The sequence below is a fragment of the Cydia splendana genome, chromosome 11 (genome assembly GCF_910591565.1).
Source record: "Cydia splendana chromosome 11, ilCydSple1.2, whole genome shotgun sequence".
Taxonomy (NCBI): domain Eukaryota; kingdom Metazoa; phylum Arthropoda; class Insecta; order Lepidoptera; family Tortricidae; genus Cydia; species Cydia splendana.
In genome coordinates, this window is record NC_085970.1 from 18,082,685 (window position 1) to 18,101,054 (window position 18,370).

Consider the following 18,370-nt stretch of genomic DNA (forward strand, 5'->3'; position numbering starts at 1 on the left):
GTTATTTATGGTAATTTGCCGGACGATGAAAAAGTCAAGCGAAATGGCGACGCTGACTCAAAAGCGGAAAGTACTTATGTCTTGATGGCTTACAAGAAGCATTTAAACAGGCTGTCTGTACCAAATTACGTGGAAATGGCGGGCAATAATGGCGGCATTGCAGATATTTACAGTGAATATATTAGTATGGACGAAAACGGAGTAAAGAAACGATTGTCCCTCTCTGAATCGAAACAATACGTAATGATGAAAGGTAATCAGAACTCCAATCAAGAAGCTGTGGATTCAGACAGCGATTACATTCCCATGGGCAAAGAAAAAGCAAAGAAAACCCTCTCCCTCGTAGAAATAAAAAAACCCGTTGGACATTGTTTAGGTGTTCATACGAAAGGAGAAAAGGGTTGCATTTATAGCCCAGATGATTATGAGTATCAATACGTCTTAAAGCCCAGGGTCAGCAAAGGAGATGTGTCACCTTTTATAAAAAAGAAATCAAAAGTTGGTGATATGCCTTGCTATTGCCACGAGGAAGCAGCAAAAAATAAAGGGCAGGAAATATATTACAGTTGTGAGGAGATGGAGACGTATGTCATCGTTGACAAGAATAAGATTTATGCTTCCTTAAGTGATGTTTCTGTACGCAATGAAAATAATCAAGCTCCTGACATACCTACAAAGTTAGATTTAACAAAGGAGGAAAAACAATTTGAACCATTTAATAACACTCCAGGTACATCGACATCTAGTGACGATAATACACAAACCCTTCCACGAGTAAAACGATTTTCTTCGCTCTGTAAGAAAAAAATCGAACAAGCAAAGCAATTTGTGACTGACTGGTAACTTTGTCATCAATCATATCATACCATGTTACGTCGAATCATAACATTCTTTATTTTCGGCGATTTTAGTTTTCCTAATCTATATTAATGTCAGGATGCGTTTGGTGGTGGCATACTATCTAACACATGCTCAAAATATAATATCCTTTGTAGCTTAGAATGTAAGTAGTAATGTATTTTTACTTTTATTGTTTGCTTTATATGTGTTTACAGGAAAGCCCCAGAGACCCCGAAAAATACTAACTTTAACCTAAGCTTGTCTCAGTCTTCATCTTCTTTAACAAAGAATCCTCAAAGTTTTGTCAAAAAGCTTGCTTCGAAATGCTTGGGACTTAAAGCAAAGTTTAATTCGGCTCCTAACATTTCTAACAGTTTAGCGTTGGATTCGGATGTTTCTGCTAAATCGCCAAACCCTGATCATAAAAGCAACACAAACACATTGTCAATTGGAAATAGTAAATTTTTCAACAAGATACTGTCCAAAAAAGAAGAATCTGGTGAAATTAATTGTAATGACGAATTTGACACTATTTCATTGGATAGACTAGGCTCTTTAAATAGGGATTCATCGGTTAACAGAAGCAATCGTAGCTGTCCTGGGTTTAAGACTTCTTTACCGAATATTTCTGAAAACGCTGAACTCAGTGATTCAGAGTCTGTAGTAATTACTGAAATTGACTGTGATAATTCACGACGGCCTAAAGAAGCCATTAATTTACACACAAAACTTACTATATTCGAGCCTAGGGATCGTCTCAGTACGAATAATGAGGCTGAAACAAACAACGATTCCGTTGATCTGGTTAATGAATGTTACGAACAATGTAAATTCGCAGAGAGTGAAACAGAAAAGGATAAAGAAAGCAATAACAATTTACCTAAACCATTGCCACGAGCCAATGTGGCGGTACATTCTAGTGAAGACGACCTCATTTATGAAAATGTTACTACACTTAATAAGCGCGGTCCACCAACACCGGCTGTGAGAAATAAAGTGCCATCGAAAATGCTTTTAGATGAAGTGCAACGTAAACCGTTGTATGAAAATATATCAGTTTTAAAAGAAAAAATACAAGATGAATCGCCATCTAATATTAACGTTATCCGTATTAGTCCGCAAGAAAAAACAATACAAAGCAAAATAGAGATGCTACCTATAAGTAGATCTTCTACCTCGTCATCTTCATCTGATTCTATGGAAGACGAATCTAATCTTGAAGATATACTGCTTTCTCAAAAATCTAAATCGTTTCGACGAATTGAAAAGATTGCATCGTATACAAGTAAAAGTGAAATCAGTAGGACTCAATCGAATGCGTCTGATTTCTCCGAATTAACGGAAGCCAGTGCCATTGAAAATGTAGATTGTAGCGAAGAAATATATACAACAATGAGTGGGACGCTACCTAATAAATCAAAAATAGACTCAGAAAAGAAGAAGAAAGTACTGTTTAGACATAAAACATTCACAAATATTGAAGTAGATAGAAATTCTGCAAATTTAAATTCGCCAATGCCTTTCGACCATAACGACTTTAATTTTATGAAAGAAACTTTAGCTAATTATCATATAAGAGGCACTGGTCATTGCATTCATAAAGCGCCTACTGTTGAAGAATTTATGTATATCTTCAATAGAGAGACTCTTTACACAGACACTCCTCCATTCACTTTAGTGCCCAACGATAAAAGGGAAAGCTATTTTGAAACGGCTATCTGCTTTTGTAGACCAAAAGTTCCGAAGTATCACAAAAGTGCTGAAGATTTATTACTGCTGCCGTTTGATTTACCTGAAGAAAATAAAGTCACTATCGATATTGACGCTCTACGGGCTAGGAATGAAATAGTTTCTACGTCATTTCGTTGTTTTTGTGATTCCGGAGAATGCACTTTTCACACTAAAAGACGTGAGTCGATAAACGATCTGATTGTAAAGTTTTCAGCGGTAAAGAAAAGTATATCAACACCCGATATCACGCTAGATACTTCTTTTTCGGCAGTAAATAGAAGCAGTTCTATGAGAAATCCATCAGCTAAGTCCAAAACAGAAAATCATTACGCAGTAACAAATATAGAAGACATCGTGTTAAGAAATAAAAAAATAGAAACCTCCAATCCTGAAAGTCCCATCTATACGGTTATGTCGCAACCTTCTACAATTTCGTCTTCTGTCGGACAATATTCCATTAAAGACATAGCTGATGTAATTTCAATTAACAGTCATTCTGAATCTTCCGACGCTTCACCTGTATGTGCTTTAAATTCTGCTCATTTACCGCTGCGCAAATCGACATCATCGGAATACTCGGACCGTTGGACGTTAGCGTCATCCAATTCAAACACGACTGTCCAATCTGATACATCGTTCAAAACTTGCTTTGAAGATCCTGAAGAGGATTCTGACGATGGTACATTGCATTCCGACGAAGACTCATCAGATGCCGAAACCATTAAATCTGATGTTAGTACAGCTAAAAGACCGTGGGTTCACAGTGACTCTTTCAACTTCGGTCAGAGCGGTCCTAAGATCCAAAACTACGCTATTTTGGAAGAGGATTCAAACTCCGACGACTCCTTGAAGTTTGAATCGTCTAAGATCGAGAGTGGTATTAGCGTAGGAGGGTCTGAGAGTAGTTCGTCGGGGTGCGATGAGGACAGTGGTATTCCGGGGGTGGGCGGTGCGTCTGGTGTGGCTTCGCTTGAGCGGGACGCGGGATCCGTGGGTGTTCGCAGCGGGTCGGGGCGGCGGCGCTGGGACGAGGCGGAGGGCACGAGCGAAGGTGATGCGCTGAGCATCTCCAGTGCGGCGTCTAGCTGCGCGCCGCACCATCTGGCGCATCATCACGACTACAGCAAAGTTTCGGTGAGTACCTACACAAATGTACACTCAAAACAAAAGATAAGGTCAATGTGGAGAAGACCGTCTACAAGCTGTTTCGTCGCTTCCCATTCTTGCATTTGTACACTTAAATTGTATAAACCAGTCTTTTCCACAATGTAATATCGGTACAATATTATTGTCATTTTATAGGTCTAGTGAACTCAACACAAAAATAAAGGTATTCAAAGCAAAGGGAGTGTTGTTCCCGCGGCCACGCTCGTGGGAAGCATTTCTTAATTAGTGACAACAGCTCATTACAATTAACAATCGCAAGACACTGTTAAACACGAAAGGGACACTTCTTGATGAAAAGCGTTACAAATGTTACAGTGGGATTGGCTGGTCTAAGTATTTTACACATAGCAGCATAGATTTTACCTGTCAATACCTCTAATAGTGTCATAATTTTGGATTTGATGACCCAGATTCGTCGACCTTTTGTTTTGTCGCTAATCGTACACATGCCTATCCAAATGCGAATAGTTTAAACCCTTACAATTACATAATATCTAAACATTTTTATGACGAAAAAAAAAATCTACTTATTTCTTCCATATAGCTTGCTGTTTGGACTTGATACTGATACGCCCGATTTTCACATTTTTAACAATTCTGTGATCCATCAGTCATCATGTTTATTACAGGCACTTGATCCTCATTTAACCGTTTAAAACCTTCCTACAACACTATACATTTATCAAAGTAGAGTTTATTAAATAATACAAACACAGCTCATTTTAACACCCTTGGCACCTTTTTATCATGAAAATATGTTAATATTGCGTTTGTGACCCTATTGTTACCTCTAACACAAGTTCATTACGGTATTTCCTTCCGTGTCACTCGTCGCCGCGCCTTGCCTCACGCGATTCGTTAATTCCACTAATTTAATCATGTTGACACGTCCTTTGGTTAGCTTCATAATTTGTTTTAGGCCAAAGGTTTTATTTAATAGGACGTTGGTTTAGGAAAGAAAAAAAATTACCAGCCAAGCCAGTAATTAACACTTAGATATGAGATGTGTTTTCGGAAGTCTTGCCGTTCGATAAAAACAAAAAGCCAAATAAATAAAGTATAAGGTGCAGGGGGGCAATTTAGACTGCGGGATAATTTAAACTAATCGAAATATCGTCCATGTTTTACATTATTAACTAGTCACACACAACATACACAACCCATCTTTTTCGCTATCTGGACATATATGGCACTCTAGTTAATAATGTAAAACATGGAAGATATTTCGAAATTTCGAATTTCGATTAGTTTAAATTACCCCGCAGTCTAAATTTCCCCCATGCACCTTACTCAGCCTAAAATCGGCCTCGTCGCAGTTTTGGGACGTCTCATCTCCCTCACCACCTAATGTGGGTATATCTAACGTTTCCTTGCTGCTATTTCATTTGAACTCATATACTTTTAAAACTCATAAACAAATAAAACTATAAGTAGAACAGCCGAAAATGTTTAGTGTCAATAAATCGATGAGTAATTTCATTTCCAAAACAAAACCATAAAATAATCGTGAGAGTCGTAACTCGTAATGTTACTTAATTCACACACGTGGCTTTTCAGAGCAGATTTGGCAATTTGATTATTTCAGATTTTCGTTTTAAAGTTTTCATGAAAGAGTTATTTTTATCATTTGAATATGCTAAATATTTACTCGTGTATATATTCGTTGCTGTATTCGTGAATATAGGGAGAAGGAATATTTCGAAATATGTAGGTATCGTATTTGCTTATTGATCCAACAGTTATAAACAAAAATCTTCTCTGCAATACTCAATACATGTTTTGCTTAGTCACATAAGTGATACGAGTAGTGCCTCCAAGAATTTCAAATTATTGTGAAACTACAAAACATGTATGTATGTGTAAGTCGTCAGAAAAAATTACAACTCAGCAGAAAACATTACGAGTCAAAGCAGAAAAATAACCTGTTTACGAGTAATTATACTAATTATTCAATGATACTTTACGTTAACGCCAAATTTTTCTTTCAGTAAATCAGTGTTTGTAATCTATCAGCTCACAAGTCTCACAACCAATACCGGCTTGAAAGACAAAAGAAAATAGGTACCTAAAATCCATTAAGCGAAATCAAAATACCTAATTGTTTTAAATAAAAACAATGGACGACGATTTTAATTGTTATCAATTCACAATGACACCGGCTTTTTACACTACAAGACATTACTCGATCCGCGATAACAAGTCACATTTCCCAAGGATCACAAAAATATGCTCGCAAACTGTCTCAGATAAGACAAAAATATCTCAAGTAATGATAATAGATGATCTCTAATTAACACCGTGTTATCCACATGCGCGGGAGTGGCAAGAAGTAACAAATTAGGTGGCAGTAGCGTCTTAGCGCGCGCCCCGCGCTTGCGTCCCGCGATCTAACGCTCGATCCGATAGCGAAATCGCGATTTTAGATCGCGCGATATGATATTTGTGTTGATCGATTATTATAGGATTTTTGAATAGTTGAAATACCGATTTAGGGAGTGTGTTTTTGTTGTGTTTGTTATTGTTAAGATCGACCGGTGTTATAGTGCGTCGAACCTAATTCGGGAATGTGTTTTGGTGATTTGATGATCGATTGTTAGTAGTGATGTGGTTTTGTTATGGTAGTGTTTATGTGTTAGTGACTTGGGAATGGTTATTTACGTAGTTTAAGTAAGTTGGACTTATTTTTTGTAGTTTTTGCAGGATGGCGCAAAAAACGTTGACAAACATATTCTAGGAATATTTTTTTAATTACATGTCTTTTACAAAATGTCATAAAATTTTGAACTACAATCATTTCATACCGTCCTTGCTAAAACAAAACGTATTATTATCTTTTACCTTTGATCAATTCAAACGTTTGCTAAAATTATCAACAATATGACGCAGTAAAAAAAAATTACAATGTATTTTTGGGCCATTTTTACAGAAAGAGTAAGTAGGTACCTAACCTACCAGTTTAGGCATTTATTTCATGATATCTATGGTGGATTAACGATCACTTGATCATTTTTTATTAAATTCCCAATCTTACTTATTTTAAATAACCTAGGTTAATACTCGTTACATACCTATTATTTACAATATCAACAAATCATAACAGATTTATTCAAAACAAATTTAACAAACCTAAATTAGTATAAACCGTATCCGCTTTAATTTCACCCACGTTGTTAAAAGTTTGACCCTTCCGTATGTAATTAGCCATATATTCGCGTTTGATATACTATACGGGACCGAAGTGGGTCAAGGGTCCCATCACCCAATTTCATTTCGTAATTTTATAATGCGCTCGCGTTACACAAATATCTTATGGTGCAAAGACTAAACTATGGGTAGAAGGCAATGATTTATTATAACCCAAGATACGCTATAGGTGTTCCAAAATTGAAGCGCTTACCTTGTGACACATTGTACAAGTTGCCTTTAGTCGCACCTGGGCAAGCGAGAAATGTGCACGTGCTAACTAACCGCTCACAAAGAGACAAGCCATGTTTAGCAACGAGTATGACAAATATGAATGGAATGCGAAAATTGATCAAAAATAACAGATTGCTTCGTAGGTAATAGAAATAAATATGGAAGTATTTTTTGTGCTCCTTATGTATGAGTATAACCTATCTATAGTTGGTAGAACGTACAACTAAAGGATTGGACTGTCGGTTGACATATTCATAGGTTCAAAAAGTGGTTCATTAGAATAATCAGCTACGAATATGAAGCTTGTAAGGGACTGAATAACATCCCTCATAGGGATAAAATTGCCCTTGTACTATATTTATGTTCTATCTGATGTACCTGTATTCCTCTCTTCCGTATAATAAAGTGTTACTTACTTACATCTTTATGAAGCATATGTATGTGTGATTAGAAGTAATCGTAGAGTACTTTCATAAAAACGAATATACTTACTCATAAAAAGTACATATGTCCTCATTATGTTTTGTCGTATGGAGGTTTCACGTTGTCCAAACATCAATTGAATTATAGTGTTAGTAATGTTGTTTTTGTATTCACAACTTTTAAAGATTTTAGTTAAAAAGTCGCATTTCCTCCAACTTGCAAAATGTTGTTTTTCGACATTTACATAATTTAATGCTAATGCCCACAGAATGTGAAGCGGTTCACGATTATTAAAGTAAACGAATGAAAAACGATACAAATACCACGCATATTATGCGATAAGGAATTAGCATGAAATAAATTATCATTGGACACGAGCTGTATTAACCACATTGGAAAATATTTTATCCTATTTAATATAATTTAAATATATATTCATATTTAATTACACAAACGGGTCTACCGCGATATAATTTCATTGTTTTTACCTTTAATTCCGACGTTTCAGCTGAGTTGCACCAGCTGTGGTCACGGAAAGACTGACGTCCCAACAAATGTCAACGGAGATATTAATAAAACACCACTAAACTACCCGAAATTAGTTTATAAAAATGTTCGGGGTAGACAAAGAAATTGCAGCTACCCGTTAAAGTTTAATGTTAAAATATATATTATTGTCATGAATTCATGATGTTTTGAATCTACTTAACGCGGTAGAATAGCTAATTTATGTCATATATGTAATTTGCATTGGGGAATTTAGTATGCGGGGTAATTTTGAAAATGGTAAATAACGATAAAACCATAAGCAACTTCATACTTTAGCAACACTTACATTACTGCAAAAAGCTACAGTAACTGTTGCATACAGTAAAAAGTGCTTCTACACCGTGTTTTTATTGAATTCCGTTAACTTCGGGGTATGGTTAAGTACGTTTAAGAAAACTAAATGGCAGTTAGTTTTCAAAAAAAAAAAAATTTTTTTTGTTTTTTTCTAAAAAAAAGTTTAAGTTTAAAAAGTAATTAATTGTAGCATATAGCGTTGTTGTAACACGGGCATTACATTTAATTCAACTAAACAATTGAAATCTATGACATATCAATGTCATTTCGAACATCGATCGACCGAGATTGTACTTAAGTTTAGTAGCAAATGTATGAACTCATTCTAAACACTAATCAATATGTAAACCGGCCCTAAGGCAAGTGTACACGCTTGTAGAGGCGTTATAGGAATTTTTTTTTTATTGATTATCTCCGAAATGGAGTTAATTAGAATAGCGGTGTCTTTGAGAAAGTTACTTGATTTAAGCTCAGGAATGCACCCTTGAAATTAACGGAAATCAAAAAAAACACGGTGTAGTTTAGTAGATATTTGCTATTATCAAAATGGCCACGCTTTCGAAGCTACCCGAATGCACCTTAGGTTCTTGTGGGAAACAAACGTTACAATATGTAGAAAGTTGGTAAGGGAAAGCATGGGAAGAAAACAAAGAAAATATTCGTGTGAGACAGCAGTGTCATTATTTCTTTGACATTTTTGCTTGCTGTAATATGTCACTAATATATCAGTAGTGTCAGTACGATCGAGATGCATATTAGAAAGCAAGCTATAATATACGTAGACGTTAGTGTATATGTCAATGTTGACACAGTGACTCGGGTACTGTTCAGTTCAACTTATTTTGTAACGCCGTTACCATGGATGCGTATCGAGAGCTTGGTAAATCATCATTTGGTTCATTTAAGCATGTAATACACACAAAAAACAATCGATTGAAACTGAAAATAAATTGTCAGCAAGTCAAAATAATTGTGAACAACAAAATTTTTCACAATTATTTCCTGTTCTCTCTACCTTTTTATTCTTTGACATCGCTAAACGTCCAGAATCCACGGAAATAGCTTCAGATGAACTGACGTTTGGCCGCCGGCCAGTTTACAAATACTTTCTCGTTTTGCAAGAATGAACAACGACCCACGGTGCGCTTCTATTACCACACCCGTAAGGCCTATTTTTGATCGGCAAATAACTGGATGCTAGCCAAGGTGGCAATCGTTTGCGCTACGACAACGAAACGCTTTGTGTCTCTCTCTGCCCGATTTGATAGAGGCCCCGATTCGAACTTTAAGATACGTCATTTAATAGATCAAGAAAGGATATGAATTAGATGTGTCAGTGTCAAAGGTGACGTTTTTGTTTGAAGAAACGTCACATTTGACACTGACACATTTAATCCATATCGTTTCGAGATCTATTAACCGACGTATCTCAAAGTTCGAATCGGGGCCTCTATCACTCTTTCATATTAGTGCGACAGTGACAATTGCGTTTCTTTCGCTACGGAGCGTAAACGATTGGCATGATGGCTACGCACACTGGTTAGAAGGGTTTGCCAAAATTTTCTTTCAACGGGTTGACTAAATGGACGGATTGTTTGGTTCCACTTCTTAATGAGTTGAGATAATGAATGGGTCGTGTCTTACAACTGTTTTTTCTAGGATTTTCCTCGAAATGACGTATTTTCTATGACAGTCAGAATTACGTCTAGACATACATTTCAAAAAGCCATCCAGACACGTTTTTAACTGTTTTGTAACTCTCTTTTTCGAAAAAATTTTCGCCAGAAACATCAACAGCAACATACGCAAGCTCGTTCCTATCCAACGTGGCATGCCAAAAACTACCTTATACTGTGAGTGTAAAGTTCAATTTTCGGTTAAAGGGAGTGTTAAAGAAGAGTTTTCTGTAGTTAAAATAAGTATAAGTTCACATCTGCTTCGATGTAGGCGATGCTGTGGCAAAATGTGTGATAAGATTGGAGAAAAAAAAAACTTGAACTGTGGAATCCTTGATAAATCTAGGTCTAAATGCGGAACCCTAGGTCTATCAATTTAAAATCCATTAATTGACCAGCGCAGTCAATCAAGAATCCGTCTAAGCTTACTTTGCACCAATTTGAACATATCAAAGTGAGGTAGTGTTATTATAAACGTCATACTTTCATAGATGACATTGCCATACTTTGTCTTTACAAAGAGTTAGTTTAGTTCTACTCTAAGTACACTCGCCATCAGATATATCGGAGCGGCCAAGGTGTTCACCAATATCTGAACACGCACTCTAACGCCTTGGCAATAGAGGCGCGTCCAGATATTTGTGAGCACCTTGGCCGCTCTGATATATCAGATACCGACTGTACCAATTTAAAGTCAACTTCTTCTTCTTCGTTGCGTTATCCCGGCATTTTTGCCACGTCTCATGGGAGCCTGGGGTCAGCTTGACAACTAATACCATGATTTGACGTAGGTACTAGTTTTTACGAAAGCGTCTGCCATCTGACCTTCCAACCCAGAGGGGAAACTAGGCCTTATTGGGATTAGTCCGGTTTCCTCACGATGTTTTCCTTCACCGAAAAGCAACTGGTAAATATCGAATGATATTTCGTACACAAGCCCCGAAAAACTACGAGCCGGGTTTACAAATTTAAAGTCAACTTGCTCTCCATCTTTCGCAACGCCCATACATCAAACTGACAGACCTACATATTTAATCTTTCAAAACTACAATTAGCCGATTTCCGTTTACTGTAATCACAAGCGTTTTACACATCACACTATTATTAGGTTACTTCGTTACGTTGCAACACCACACACACATGTTTTGAAGCAGATGTGAACTCATAACTACGGAAAACTCTTGTTTAACGCTCCTTTTAACCCAAAATTGAACTTTACACGCACGGTATAAGGTAGTTTTTGGTATGCCACGTTGGATAGGAACGAGCTTGCGTACGTTGCTGTGGGTGTTTGTCTGAAATCTTCCTGAAAATATAAGTTGGGCAGTAGGGCGCAATTGTTTACATTCTCAAATTTTGACATCTTTCAACACCTTACCTAATATAGGTACAGTCGGAGCCCTGACTTTTTTATTCAGGGCTTTTTGACAGTGACATGTTGTTTAATACCGACTGCATAGTTAGAGATTTTAAGTTATCTGAATCGAAGAGTTCTGAAGTAACACTCGGACACCTTAAAAATCCAGATATCTAATACCTTTAAAAGAGCAATTCTTGTTTATTTATAATTATATATATTTTGGGGATCTCGGAAACGGCTCTAACGATTTCAATGAAATTTGTTATATGGGGGTTTTCGGGGGCGACAAATCGATCTAGCTAGGTCTCATCTCTTAAAATGTTACAACTTAATATGCTGTAAAAAAATGTAGATACTCCGACTCGGACACTGTTTTATTTTATCATTATTACGATAAATCATTGTTGAGTGACGCTTTTATATAATATGTACTACAACTATGAATAGTATATAACATTCAAATTCTCGTAATATTACATTGTTTGAACACTTTTATACAGTCTGCGGTATATGCACTTCGGTAAACAAACCCAGTGACTCAACATAAAAGTCACTTTATCCTCATTGAACGCGTATGCCAGCCATTTGAAACTTCCCGCTTATCGTAATAAATCCGATTCACCATGCTTAATTAGCCTAAACGGCTTTAATGGCTACTTGGCGCCACTCAAATAAATTAAAAAGTTATATGTGCTTTAACTACTCATGCTATTCCAAACTTTCATAGTACTGACAGGTCGTAAACCTTATTACAAAAGGCATAAAGTCCACCGATGGATACTCAAGAGCGATGCTGTTTGTACGCTTAAAACGTTATTCCTTTATTGTGATATGGGCGTATCTAATTTGAAACTTCACGTAGTTACAACCTTTTCATTGTTAGGATCGGCGCAGTTGATTTATATCTGATACTTTGTTCCCTTTGATGTGATTTGTTCTTAATGTGGTTCGAAGAATGCTTTTGAAAGGGTTTCCTTGAAAATTTGGAAATTAGCCGTGTAAGATACATTTGTGAACGAAAAATACGTAGGGTCCGTGAGCATTTAAGATTAGAATTTAAAGACACATAATGTTAAAAAGATCTTATTGACCAAGCGACAGCGAAACATGAGCTAAGCGTCTCCATTTCGGCTTGGGCAAAAATGCTTTCGTATATTGCAGTTCCTTTCTTCTCTTCATGTCGCATTTCTCAACCAATTCTCGAGAAATTTTGAGTAAGTAGGTATAATAATATAGTGGGATTTTTGCCGATTCAGTTTTTGGAATTATTTAAAAATGACAGAGTCATGAGGGTTTGCGAGATCTATGACCGATCTGCCCTAATTACGGCACATTAATTCTAGATACGCTGTTTTACCGTAACAGGGCAGCATTGTACGTCAGTTTCCATCTTAGAGAATGCTGTGTCACCGTACCATTATCTATTAGCCTACAAATTTGCTAAGGCCTGATAGCCTCGGCTTTTAACACCCATTCTATGACCGCTAATAATTATGCCTTTGGTACTCAAGTACTGGCAGTTGTACAGTTCCCTTCTTACTTGCAAAGTGTGTTGTCACTGTGCCATTATCACTACAAATCGGCTCAGGCCTGTTAGCCTCGGCTTTTATTTCGCCCATTCTATGACTGCTAATGTAAATATGCCTTTGGTACTCAAGTACTGACCGTTGTACAGTTCCCTTCTTACTACAAAGTACGGTGTCACAGTGCCATTATCTCTACAAATCGGCTCAGGCCTGTTAGCCTCGGCTTTTATTTCGCCCATTCTATGACTGCTAATGTAAATATGCCTTTGGTACTCAAGTACTGGCCGTTGTACAGTTCCCTTCTTACTGCAAAGTGCGGTGTCACAGTGCCATTATCTCTACAAATCGGCTCAGGCCTGATAGGCTCGGCTTTAATGCATCCCATTCAGTGACCGGCTGTCGCCAATCTACGCCTCATCCGCGCTTCTCTATTGGATTACTTGTCCACTTTGCTTGGTCGTGGTCTAAACTAAACGCGGACGCAATGTCTCCTTTTACCCAACTGGGAATTTATCCCGACTTATGCGATGTTCAGACGATCAAGCATACTAACGTACTTTAGTAGGCTTGACGAAGTTTTTGATTGACACACATTATTTAAAAAGTTTTTGGCAATAATTTCATTTTTGGTACACGCTTTTATCGCTGACTGTACTTTTCTTACGACAGACAACCAATACTCATCGAGACAATTCTAAAAACCCCTAACACAATTAGGTTGCGTTGTTTCATCACAGAGTTCCTATGGCCACCTCCTGTCTCCATCATCAGATCAGTTCGACAGTACCATATTATTGTATTGCCATCAGAACTAGGTACATACAGCTGCCAATTTTCATGACGCTACGATCCTTGGAAGATGGCTAAATTAGTTACCTTAGATTCCATTACATAGTTAGTTACATACAGGTCGACCTAATAAAAGCTTGTTAAAAACAAGTTGATCTCACTGACGATGATCTAAATCGTCTGTGTCCATAAGATTTTCTCTTGGCTTAAAAGTTTATCAAATACAAAGTAAGCTTTTTGGTCACTTAAATCTCGTACCTCTCCTACATCGTTATCTCAGTATGCTTACCAAGTAAACGTGATCATCTGAGCATCCAGATAGACATGACACATTTATATAATTAGTATTACCTTACCCACCTTTTATCACATTTGCCCAATTATTTTTTTAGACTGATCTGATTAGCATAAATAATAAACGAATTATTAAAAGTACAGAGCCCGTGTGTCTTCAGAAAGTAGGTACTTACTTAAGTATGTCTAATTTTAGAATTAAGACATTTAATTCCCTTCAGAAATACAATCCAAAGCAATAAAAACAGGTGATTTTCTATAGAAATATCCATTTCAGTTTACATTCCTCCTAAAGTTCACAAGGTTTTCCCCGACTGCAAACGTTTCTAGCTAGGTACTGTAACTTTGGACCACCGGCTACCAACGTAGCTGTATTCAAATACCCTGTTCAATTGCGGCTTAGTTCCAGGAATAGGCATTCCCGTTCTTTCCACCATACAATTTGATAAGCTCGGGCGAAGACACGGCGTCGTGTTCTTAATTGAAGTGAAGGCTAAGTTTAAAATTATATTTAGGTCTAAATAAAGACGCTGGCTAATTTCTATAATTGTGCCAACTGCTAAACCATTGTATGGGCAGGTTTTATTTTGATCATTGGTGAAGCAGCAAACATTACATTATTTTCGTGGTGACAATATCGCAGTTGGCAGTTGCTATAAAATTCAATACGAAAGCTCTGAATGGGGATCGAGTGTTTTTTTATGGTCCACTGGTATTTTGAGCCATGGTTCATGATAAAGATACTTACTGACATACTGTTTGTCTATATCGATGTTCAAATAGACACGTTTAAAGAAAATGCATCCCATTCATTACGATGCCTATATAATAGCTTTTGAATTGATATGCTCAATCATACTCGAGTTAATCATTTAACCAATTTTATGTTGTGTAGGTATTATGACTGAAACTATAAATTTTTCCTCGTTTAACAAGTTCAGAACACGCAGAATTTTACCCACCACACGATTTTGTAATTTTGTGAACGGACATTTTTTTGCTGGGTCTTTTTTTGATGCGAGTGTGACTCCGACCGAATCTGCCTGACGAACCTTGCACGCTTGACTCAGCCTTCCCGAATCCACGGTTTCCAAACTGTTAATGTAGAATTATACCATTTAGTTACTACTATTGACTATTAAGTAATTATACCTACTATTTAGTATAAAGTTATATTTTTCTTGCCCACAGCCCACGCCGCCTAAGAAACCTCCCCGAAGAAATCTCTCAGTATCTCCCACTCACGCCAACTCCCCCTCCTCCGGGTACAGCTACGAGCTGCGGACCCATGCGAGGAGTCAGGACGACTTGGATGAGATACAGGTATACCTTAAACTATAAATACACACATACGCTGCTGATAGCATAGAATAAATAATAGTACTACCGTACAGAAAGGACAAATCTTACAAAACCGAAGTTTGACAGCGAGTCAGGGACGAATTATGCTATCCCTTTCTAATGTATGGCACTATCCCTGTAGGGTATTTAGGGTTCTCAACATTCAAGTGATTATCTTATCTGTGGCCGTGCACGCAAAAAGACGTCAAGTGGTGCCAACCCTAATAATTGCTCGGAGCAATGCTGAGCCGAACGGAGCCGAGTTTGCCCGAAGAGAGGAGAGTCTTCTCACTGCTGATAGTGCTAATACGCTATTACAGGAGTATTCAAACTACTCCGCCGGGTCCGGCCACGTGTCCGCAGAGAAGCAAAGTCAAAGGTCAAATCACTGATTTTGGCAAGCGACAGTGTCGAAATAGTATTTCCTTTTGCAGCACTTTGTCGCTGCAAACGGCCGCAGTTTTCTAACAGCCGCGGCCTTGATAAACATGAAAATATGTCATTTTCATAAAAAAACGTCTATTAAAATCAATCAATTAACACGAACCTCTTTTGTTACAGGGTGCCAAACATTACCTCAAACACGGTCGATCCGTCGACCAATACGTTGACGGTAAACTCTCCTACCCCGAGTTTGAAGAGAACCACAACTCTCCCCGCGTGGCCCCTGTGCCCAACCCTCGCCCCAGCCTCAAGAACCGCTCACAGCCCGTCGCCATCACTGCTATGTATGAAAACGTCGTCATCAAAGAACAGAACCCTAGAAGAAAGTTAAGAAGAAGTTTCGGACCGCAGAACGACAACGAAAGAATGGAGGACAGAGTCAGAAAGTACTCCAACCAAGACAGATCTTCGTTAGAGAGTCTTTTAGATGACCAATCGATTAATAGTCCGAGCGACTGTGAGCGGTATTACGATGGGCCGAGGGTGGATATTCCGCTGTCGCCCACGCATTATGAGCAGCCCCCTACGCCTGAGCATCCGCCGCCTTCGGCGCGGCAGGCAGAGAACAGCATACATGAAAGGATCAGACCCTTAAGCCAGGTTAGTCCTGATTGCACGTAGTTTTCACACCACTTATATTTGTGTTTGTACCTTATTATTTTTCTGTTATTTATGTTTATGTTGTAGTAGGTTTAGAACTAGTCTCCATGATGCACAAAATCACTTTGTAACTTTGTAAAAATACTTCCCAGGAAAAGTACAAAAAATAAGGCGTTCGAAACTTCCCATAGTTTTACTATTACTTACCTACATTAAAATGATTTATTGTCGGGAAACTTTTTTCTACTAACGCTTTATTTATGTTAAAAGACAATAAGTAACTTAAAAAAATGAATTGCATGATGAATATGCATGATCTTTCAACAGTTTTTTGACATTTCCGATATTTCGTTCACTCGAGGACGATGCATCGAAAATGTATGATAAAAAATTACAAATATTTTTCAAACGTTTCAGCTTATTATGGAGGTTGTAGAAGAAATAAGAATTAGAAAAAAATCTCAGGCAGACGAGTTAGGAACTAGGTGACAAAATTTAAAACCCAGTTCATGCATTTATATTGATTTTCGGTATTTTAAAATAGGTACCTAGTCCTTCCATAATTCTGGTGCTTTTGTATCAGGTGCTTTTTAAAAATAAAAATTGTATGATGTTAAATGTGAATGGAAAAGTATTTCTTAGGTGCTATATATTTAGGATTAATTATGATAGGTATTAAGTTTAAAATGTGAGACATGTCAGAATCTATATGTAATCTATAGTTTTGTGCTTATGTTGATGATTTTTTTTATCTTGTATAAGGAATTAATTTTTAATGATAATTAACTACCTACTTACTACCTACAATATTTACATTGGTTACGCCTTTGGTTTAAGCATTGTGATGTTATAGAAATTAAAAAATATATACTTATCATTTTATGATTCAAAAAAATTATGAATGAGTCTTCCATATTAAATATATATTTGAAATAAACTATCATATTTCATAAATTTGGACATTCTTAACGAATTTTATTATAAGATTTTCTATAAGTACCTACATGACAGTATCTTGAATAGTGATAGATTTAAAAACGGATATATTCCTACATATACGTAAATACGAATTTAAAAAATGCCTTATTCGAGTATTAAAAGAGGTTTTACTTACTTGTTCGTGATTATTAAAACAGACTGAAGTAAAAGTAGTACATACTAACAAAAAAAAACTTAGGGTAAACGTAACTTTAATTGGAACAGATATTTATTTAAGTACGTAACAACGGGTTTTTGTTTAAGGCGGTTTGTTTCAATCAATCATTTGAGATCATTACAATTGTAGTTCTACATCGACTCATTTTAACACACACTTAAGAATAACATCCCATTTAGTGTTCATACGTGTTCGTATTTCACTAGAAACTATTGAGCTATTAGTATGATGATATTGATGATGATGTCCCGTCGGAAACTTTCCAATATTCCATTTTCTAAATGAAAGTTTCTTTTGTTTGTTTACAAATTATCCTGAAATTCAGAGAATTTATTGGAAACTTTCCGTCCAAAATGAAAGTTTCTTTAGTTTGTTTAGAAATTATCCTGAAATTTCAGAGATCTTTTTGGAAACTTTCCGCACATCTGTAGTAACAACTTTCTTTAAAATGGCTATCAACTGAGTCGTTTACCCTAAATTAAACTATGTCCTATTTTATTGTTCAATTTGTTATTTAAAGCTTGGTCATGTATTATTTTTGTTAATTTGCGATTTTAATAAATTACTTAGTCATTTATTTTTTGTTTTATTTTATTATGTTCGCTGAAATCTTCATTCCTACTCACGGAGAACTCTTGAACCTGTAAGTATTGTCAGTATTTTTTAATTATAGCAAATAAGACCTAGTTTAACCCTTTTCCAGGCCGCACCAAACTACAAGGTTTTCCCAAAAAATGCAAATATATTATATAATGCAGCTTTG

General features: G+C 36.7%; 1 protein-coding gene across 2 annotated transcripts in view; it reads left to right on the forward strand.

Annotated features, from left to right (window-relative positions):
- The window catches only part of LOC134794871 (uncharacterized), a 162,202-nt gene that overhangs the window by 39,397 nt on the left and 104,435 nt on the right, over positions 1 to 18,370 (forward strand). For both annotated transcript variants that reach the window (XM_063766680.1, XM_063766679.1), the window contains exons 8-10: positions 1,056 to 3,705; positions 15,258 to 15,389; positions 15,969 to 16,451. In XM_063766680.1, the coding sequence (XP_063622750.1) occupies positions 1,056 to 3,705; positions 15,258 to 15,389; positions 15,969 to 16,451 (3,265 nt within the window). The remainder of the gene's footprint in view (positions 1 to 1,055; positions 3,706 to 15,257; positions 15,390 to 15,968; positions 16,452 to 18,370) is intronic.